At 43.9% G+C, this 8,842-nt stretch overlaps 1 protein-coding gene across 1 annotated transcript; it reads right to left on the bottom strand.

The window, feature by feature from the left end:
- Window positions 1-4,639: 4,639 nt before the first annotated feature.
- On the bottom strand, window positions 4,640-7,944 carry LOC105438078. Its single transcript, XM_030996165.1, has 2 exons — window positions 7,416-7,944; window positions 4,640-5,976 (listed from the first exon to the last, which is right to left on the bottom strand). Exons 1-2 carry the CDS (start codon window positions 7,942-7,944, stop codon window positions 5,354-5,356), a joined length of 1,152 nt encoding a protein of 383 aa, XP_030852025.1. The 3' UTR covers window positions 4,640-5,353.
- Between the last annotated feature and the right edge of the window lie 898 nt (window positions 7,945-8,842).

Raw genomic sequence — 8,842 nt, 5'->3', positions numbered from 1 at the left:
CTTTTATTTTCACAAGTGCTCCTTTTCCTTATGATAAGTGCCCTGTTAACAAAAAGAGCTCTTTCCCCTTCTCAAAAATGATCATTTTTACCTATGAAAAGTGTCCCTTTTCATTCTCATAAGTGCCCCTTCCCCTTCTCACAATTACCCCTTTTCATCTCTGATAAGTGCCCCGTTTATTTTTACATGTGCCCCTTTTTCTTTTTGATAAGAGATTGAGGCCCCCTCAAATCTGATCGGTGCTTTTTTTTCAACTAATGCACATTTTCCTTTATTTTAAGTACCCCCTTTCATATCCGGTCAGTGCCCCTTTTCAGATGCGATAATTATAACCTCTGATAATTTCCATTTTAACCCCTGATACGTGCCCATTTTCCTTTCTAATAATGGACCTATCCCCTTTTCATAAAATGCCCCTTTTCATCTCTTATAAATGCCCCTATCAAAATCTGATGGGTGCCCCATTTCCGTGGATAAATGCTCATTTACCACTCGCACAAGTGCCTTTTTTTTATATCCTTCGCGAGTGCCTTTTTTAGGTATAAGAAGTGCCCCCCCCCCCTTTTCACCTGTGATAATTACCCTTTGTACTTTGATACGTGCTGCTTTTCTTTTTTGATAGGTGTCTTGTCCCTTTCTATAAGTGTCCCCTTTTCCTCTCATCATGAAACGTGCCCCTAATAACTATTTGAAGCGACTTAGAACAATTTCCCCTCAAGCTTGCTCGCTACACTCACTCGCATTGATGGATAATATAATTATGTTGCATATCAAAGGCCTTTTCAGTCTTCCGTTATGTGAATGTGCTTATAACCCCATCAGGGTTGGGTTTTTCCTCTTTAAAAAATGTAATTTTTCGCGCTGCAACTTCACAAATCTTAACATGTTCCCTTTTTTGGTTGATGCCCCCCCCCCCCCACTTTGGCATTCGCTTCGCCGCTCCTGATTACTACTACTACTACTACTATATACTCCTACTATTACTAGTAAGCACAGTTATATTTCCAAAATAATTGATTCTTCCTGCTAATGATCGAGGGGGCACTGGTATCATTCCCTGGCAGGGGGAGGGGGTAATTTAATATGAACTAATATAGACAACATAAATAACGGTTTTCAGGGGAAATATAGTTTAGGAAACTATTAGATGCCAATTTTTTAATAACTATGATAACGCAAGGAAATATAAAAAGATTGCCCATTATGCCTTAGTTCTCGATTCAAAACATTTTATTCTTTCTTTAAAAATCAATATTTAAGTTTGAATATAAAGATGAAAAGCGTGTTACCTTCGCCCCCGGTATGAGCCCTCAGGCCTTCCAGCAGAAACTACTCCGGTCTGTACGAGTTGTGAACCGCCATGTAAATGAACAGAAAATCGTACGCCTTGGTCCACTCCACGCGGGCAACTCCAGGGCCGAGTGGCACCTGAACTCGACGTTGCTGAGGTCGGACCGAGCTGCTTCTTGTTTCGCCCCGTCATTGGCGACGGTGTCGAGATCGAGCCCTATGAAAGTGCTCCGAGGATATTAGCCATGAACATGGTCGAGACACCATTACCACATGCAGGGGCGGCGATCCCGGGGGGACGGGGGGACACGTCCCCTCGATTTTTGTAGGGGGGATTTCCCCCCCCCCCGGAAAATTTGAAAAAGTGCAAACAAATAATGTACAGCAAATACTGACTAAAGACTGCAACACACTATTATGCTTTGGAGGGTCCAAAAGTGCAGCGTTTAGACTTAAAAATTAAGCGTTTAGACATAAAAATGTAAAAACTTCCTTCTGGCTCGGGAGCTATGCTCCCTCGCATAATATCTTTTAAAATGTTCAAGTAAATATTGTAGAAAGTAAAGTGTGAAAAAAGTATATTGTTTCTTTTCATACTAAAGTTTATCTAAGGAATATAATTTTGTAATACAACAAAACCTGTGAGGGAGTAGTCACTTTCGTCACCTTCACCCCTCTCGTTCACTATGCTCACTCACTCGGGCTTGGGGCATTACCCCCCCCCCCCCCGATAAAATTCAAACGTGGTTTATTTCTAATTCGATACCAGTGACTAATTTACAAATGTTGCTGAAATGGCATGATTTTCTCTGAGCTTCCTGGGCTTTGCCCTCTTAGCCCCACCAAGGTCCCTAAGGCCCCCTGGTTGATCAGCTGACCATAATTAAATGCCTAAAACACCTGAGCTTCCGGGGACTCCGCCCCCTACACCCCACCAAGGGCTCTAAGGCGGCCCCTGGATGATCATCTGATCGTAATTTAATGCCTAAAAGCGCTGAGCTTCTGAGGGCTTCGCCCCCCTGGACCCCACTCCGATTTGTGACCTGCATGCAAGTGTCACAAATAAGGTATCAAAATATGCTCATCTGACCCTCATTAAATACCTAAAAACCTGACCCCCGTCGGGGCTTTGCACCAGGACCCCACGCCAATTTACGCTCCACTTGCTTTGCCCTATCTGATCGTAAATACTTTAGCCCCCCCCCCCCCCCTCCCACTTCGAAAAACTTTCCGCGGGGCCTGCTATAACATGTAAGAGCGGTGATGATTCGGATTTCCCCCCCTCCCCCCCCCCCCAAAAAAAAAGTTTTTGCTAATGACGTCACTCCCCCCTCGTTCCTCGCGTTTCGTCCCCCCCCCCCCCCCCCCAGGTCATGAATAGAAATCGCCGCCCCTGGCCACATGCATCGTCTAGTACACGGATGCCACTTTCTAAATGTAGGCCTACATGAAAAGTGCAGGACGGATGCTTGAGTATTCGGTGCTCTGACAATAAAGGTTAGGGTTAGGGTTGAGGGCAGGGAGGTGATATAGAAGGAGTGGAAAGTCTTGTAATTTGTTCAAACACAAGCCATGCGTGAGTTCTGTAAAGCGCATCAATGGGATGCGTTACATTGCACTTGGCTTTGAAGTTCCATGCTCCGAGCCGCTCTTCCACTGCGGGGAATTTCGGAGGCCAGTCACCAGTTTCACATTTATTAAATTACCGGCAAAATTTCAGTGTCAATTATACATTTATTTAACTTTTTTAGGGGGATCGTCCCCCCTGGAAAATTTGAAAAAGTGTATAGCAAATACTGACTAAAGACTGCAACAAACTTAAGGCTATTAAGGGCCCAAGAGAGCGGGGTTTAGAAAAATGAAATGCAAAAATCTTCTCGCTCCCTCGCATATAATATCCTTCAAAGTGTACAAGTAAATATTGTAGAAAAGTGAAGTGTGAAAAAATTATATTGCTTGTTTTTATACGATAGTTTTGCTAAGGCATGTAGTTTTTTAATACCACAAACACTTCAAAAAACTGTGAGGGGTCAGTCACTTCCGCCACTTTCACCCTCTCGTTCACTATGCTCCATCGCACTGGCGTAATGATGGGGGCTGGGGGCAGTTGCCCCCCTAATAAAATTCAAACGTGTTTTTTTCCTGATTCGATACCAGTGATTTACAAATGTTGCTGAAATGGCATGGTACCATGTAATCGATCGAGGTAAAAAAAAAAAGGGTGGTCTAAAAAAGTTCAATCAATCTTGGACATTTTTGGGGGACACGTGCCCCCCCCCCCCCCCCGTGGCTACGTGCCTGCCACCAAGGGCCCTAAGGCGGACCCATGGATTCTCATCTGACCGTAATTAAATGCCTAAAAAAACCTGAGCTTCGGGGGCTCTGCCGACTGGACCCAACCAAGGGCCCTAAGGCAGCCCCTGGATGATCATCGGATCGTAACTTAATGCCTAAAACCCATCAGATTCTGGGGGCTACGCCCGCTCACTCCAATTAGTGACAAGCATGTCAAAAACAAGGTATCAATATGTACTTATCCGACCGTAATTAAATGCCTAAAACCCCTGAGCTTCCAGGGGCTCTGCCCCTGGACCTTCAAGGGGGCCTAAGGCGGGCCACTGGATGCTCATCTGACCGTTATTAAATGCCTAAAACCCCTGAGCTTCATGGGGTTACGCCCCTGGACGAAACTGCCCTCAGGGTGAATTTAGTGATCTTGACGAAATAATGGATGGCCGTCACAAAATCCACCGAGCCAATATGACAGTACCACGTTATCTGTCATGGAACCTATGACAGCCGAACGATCTCTCCAAGAGCCCAGTTTATTCATTCAATTATTATCAATATTGTAATGTTTGATCAACTTTTGATGGCTTTTCTTCAGTTTGTCAATTTGCACGTAAGGTAACCTTTCACAAAGACAGAAAGTAGGGAAAAGAAATAGACAGAGGTACATAAGAATTGAAATTGTATGATCGTTTATTCGGACACCTAAATATCCACAAATTATACGACTGAGGTTTATAAGGGAGGGCGGAGGGGGGGGGGATCTGGGGCATTTTGGGGGTTCTTGCGTTTATTTTCTACATGTGTCTCTCGAAAAAGAATTGTTGGGAGGCTTGATTTTTTTTTTTTGGGGGGGGGGGGGGGGGGGGCAGGGGGCTCAAAACCCCTCTAGCACCGCTCCTGAAGTTGACTTAATATATTTCATCATCATGGTGTGATGCAATCAGTGATGAAATCGCATTGAAGACAGCCATGTTATACAAAGGTTTGTATATCCATGTACATGTATACAAGCAAATATATATAATTATGAACAACTACGTTTTGATTTCTCTGTAACAAGTTGTCTATCACATATTAACATTTTCTTGAGATTTTGCTTTAGACCGCTTTTACACACTCAATGGCGCGAATTCACAAAGGAGGTTTGTGTGCGTCATGACGCGTTTCAGTTTGTCTGAACATGGTTTGTAACACATCGAAACGCGTCATATGACGCACACAAACCTAGGTTTGTCAACAAACCTCCTTACAAAGTTTGTGAATTCGGGCCAATCGAGTCTTTAGTAATATCATACTGTCAAATGACTCAAAGCACCGACGCAACATAGATAATATAGACGTAAAAAATGAATTAAACTACCGTAATGCATTTACAGTTGTAATTAGATTAGTAAAGATCAAAGACATACAAATCATGTCTAACAAATTGAGCTGGGCCCCGTCTTATAAAGAGTTGATATTAATCGCTACTATGCATAATTCTATGAGAGATAGGAGCCTGCAAACTTGCGATTGATTGGAGGACATGCGATTGATTTGGACCAATCGCATTACTACTCACCACATGGTCAGACATGTTGAATGCAAATTTCAGTAGTCAAGTACTCCAAAGATGACGAAACAATAATGATATGTTTCATAATCTCTTAACAGATAAGTATGAGCTGTGATTTTACAATGTTCGTGAAATCCTAATTCGTGTCTAATACAAGTCCAGTTTTATTTGGTTCGTTGGTGTAAACTGCAGAGATCGTCTTTCCCCAAAGTTAAATCATTTAAAAAGTGAACTGATAATACTTAAAGGATTCGGTTTCAGAGAGTCAAGCAGTTCTCGTTGGGCCCGTATGACCATTAATCGCTCATCATGCTCGATGCGGGCATACTTCACATCTAACCGAAGTTTCCTGATTCTCAACTCATACTCCTCTTTCCTCAATTTTTTGATGGTCTGACGATTCCCTCTAGGCGAGCTCTTTGCGGCAGCAGTAGCAGAAGGACCCGACCTGCTTCCATTCGAGTTCACCGAATTTTCCACAACCCAACCGCCATCGTAACTGGGCGTGGTCACGGAATTTGTTGCCATAGTTACGCGTGATGCGGTACCGTTGGCCGGCGCTGAGGTAGAATGTTGGTGTCCAGAAAAGGATGGTTGCGCCACTTCGTGCTGACTGGATGCAGTGACCTGTATGCTGCTCGAGGAGTCCCTACTTTGCTCCATGTAGCCTCCCGTACCCATGAACTCGGAAGTTTCGGCCGCCGGGCCCGGGAAGGGAAGTGGGGGATCTCTGAATGATCGAGATTCGAGAACGTAACGCTTTGGTGCTGGTGGACCTGACTGTGGCTCATCATCGCATACAATCACATCTCCTTCCGACCTAACCATCGATTCATACTCTGTAACGACAACAAACATAAAAGACAAAGGGTTAAGGCCAATTTGTTATCAAGCTCATTTGACCTTTTTTCCGAGGAATTTAGTCTTTCTCCTTTAAAAAGAAAGCAAAACAAAGCAACAACAAAAATAATACGCACACAAATACTTTTTTTGCAAAAAAAGAGATTTTTATTGTCCAGAAAATTAACACCGAAAATGTTCACCCCCCCCCCCCCCCTGGGATAGAAACCTCCCATTCCAATACATCATGACCATGGGCGCCAATCCAAATTAGACAGTGGGGGGGGGGGGGGGACACAAGTTCAATCAGGGCGGCGCCAGGTTATTTTTTTAGGGGGCGAATGGGTGCGCCACGCAGGGGGGGGGGGGTGTCTGAGGGGATGTGCCCCCTCAGAAGTTAAAGATTTTTTTTAAAATTGATGCTTAAATGGCTGGCTTTGGTGCATACTTGTTGCCTAATTAAAAAGAAAACAGTAGAACGAAGGGGGTGTGTGAGGGGGGGGGGGGGTGTGCCTCCCTCAGAAGTTAAAGTTTTTCTTTTAAATTGATGGATAGATGGCTTGATTTTGGGAATACTTTTTGCCAAATTAAAAAGAAAACAGTAGAACGAAGGGGGTGTCTGAGGGGGGTGTGAAGTTGAAGATTTTTGTTTTTGAAATGGATGGATAGATGGCTTGATTGGGGGCATACTTTTTGCCAAATTAAAAAGAAAACAGTAGAACGAAGGGGTGTCTGAGGGGGGGGGGGTGTGCCTCCCTCAGAAGTTAAAGTTTTTCTTTTAAATTGATGGATAGATGGCTTGATTTTGGGAATACTTTTTGCCAAATTAAAAAGAAAACAGTAGAACGAAGGGGGTGTCTGAGGGGGGTGTGCCCCCCTCAGAAGTTGAAGATTTTTGTTTTTGAAATGGATGGATAGATGGCTTGATTGGGGGCATACTTTTTGCCAAATTAAAAAGAAAACAGTAGAACGAAGGGGTGTCTGAGGGGGGTGCCCCCCCCTCAGATATTGAAGATTTGTTTGAAATTGATGGATAGATGGCTCGATTTGGGGCATACTTTTTGCCAAATTAAAAAGAAAACAGTTAAACGCAGGGATACGTGTGCCCCCCTCAGAAGTTGAAGATTATTTTTTTTAATTGATGGATAGATGGCTTAATTGGGGCAGAATTTTTGCCAAATTAAAAAGAAAACAACAACTAACAGGAACAAGAATGCAAGGGGGGAAGATAGATGAATTTGTCGTTTCCATTGAACAATGTTTGGAAGAAACAAGGGATTAATTTGATTTTTTTTCTTTCAGTTCGTGAAAGGATTTTCATCGTAAACCAATGTTTGAACTGAACATTCGTGGGGGGGGGGCGTGTCCCCCCGTCCCCCCCCCCCCCCAGGATTGACGCCCATGGTCATGACATGAATACACCTGTGACTGAACCTACCTGATTCTGTATAAATTTGCATATTTTCTTCCTCCTCGTCGTCATCACCTTCAAAGGAATTATTGCTCATCTGAGTCGTATGATGTTGGCATGCAGTAAATTTCATGAAGTATATGACCTTCTCTGCAATCGAGTCTTCAGCCAGGGCGTCCAAGTCGGTTCCATCTTCGGATAACAACGGAGCCGCTGACGTCGCAGCCGAGAGTTCGCCACTCATGGTCTTCTGAAGCCGTTGGTCCGTCACCATCCGCTTAGCCCTGGTCTTGATGTTGTCCCAGAATTTCTTGATCTGCCTGATGTCACGCTGATGGTTGCATCGCACGTCGGCGTTGAATCGCTGGACGACCTCGGTCCATGCCTTCTGCTTGCATTCTAAAGTATACTGGTCCTTCATGTTCTGCTCTATGATGTCGATACGATCTAGGACGAGCTGAACGAGGATCCGCCTCTCCTGGTCCGTGTAATGCCGATGCCATGCCTCTGGAAGATTAGACAGGTCTTTGGCGCTCTTTGAAGATGACTTCTTCATTGTAGGATGACTGATTTGACAATTAAGGAACTGTCTGGTGTAGCCTATCCGTTTTGCTAATTAAAGCTAATTAAAATCGGGGGGGGGGGTGATGATCGCCAGTTACGATTTTGGTTGACGTCTACAATGCAGTACCAGTGCGTTGAGCCTTATATTGAAAGCTAATATAAAAACTAGCTAAAGAAGATCCAATGCCAATGCAACGCTATACGGAAAACACAATGCCAACTCGAGTCACAATTGTACACAACCTTATTGTGCGTTCAATAATGCACTAGTCGAGAGAGCGCGAGACTGCATGATTTGAGGATCTAAACTATGTGAATCCGCGATCGATATTCCTCAGAAATTGAGCCAGGTCTTATGTCCCTTAGATTGCGATCCGGTATCAGAAGATAAGGTCTAACTGTTGCAAATTCAATCTAAGTAGATATTCACTTCAACTGCGGATGATGAAATAAGGCATCAAATATAAGGCCAATACCAAAATGACAATAAATGCACGACAAGGCTAGAACATGCATGTATTATATAGTATTACTGCAAACGTACACGAGGATATAAGGAAGTGTATACACAAACGGCTGATCTGAGCTGCCCAGCACGTTTACCGTACAGTCATCAATTGCGAACTACATGTATCATACACAAAGACACACACACACTTTATCAATAAGGAAACCCGATTGTGTGTGTACGACGTATGCATGCAACTACATGCACTCCTTATTGCACGTAGGACAATGTGTATTCCACACCACCCGGTATGCAGGCTGCTAAGGTTATGGGAATGTTCATATCACAATAGGCCTTAAATCATTGAACTTTAGCCGACCTCACAGTCTCATAGTGGCGTAGCGCTCGCTGCTGGGTCCATCTCTGATGGGCATCAATATAG

This window comes from Strongylocentrotus purpuratus, unplaced genomic scaffold, assembly GCF_000002235.5.
Source record: "Strongylocentrotus purpuratus isolate Spur 01 unplaced genomic scaffold, Spur_5.0 spur5_contig_855, whole genome shotgun sequence".
NCBI classification, from domain to species: domain Eukaryota; kingdom Metazoa; phylum Echinodermata; class Echinoidea; order Camarodonta; family Strongylocentrotidae; genus Strongylocentrotus; species Strongylocentrotus purpuratus.
The sequence above is the reverse complement of the archived record's forward strand: the minus strand, read 5'-3'. Positions and strand labels throughout refer to the sequence as shown.

What these genes read in the sequence shown, in the direction of transcription:
- LOC105438078 (XM_030996165.1), bottom strand. Translation starts at nt 7,944, where the DNA reads ATGAAGAAGTCATCTTCAAAGAGCGCCAAAGACCTGTCTAATCTTCCA. An exon ending in GCAAATTTATACAGAATCAG is followed by an intron (nt 5,977 to 7,415) that starts GTAGGTTCAGTC and finishes TTGTCGTTACAG; the next exon opens with AGTATGAATCGATGGTTAGG.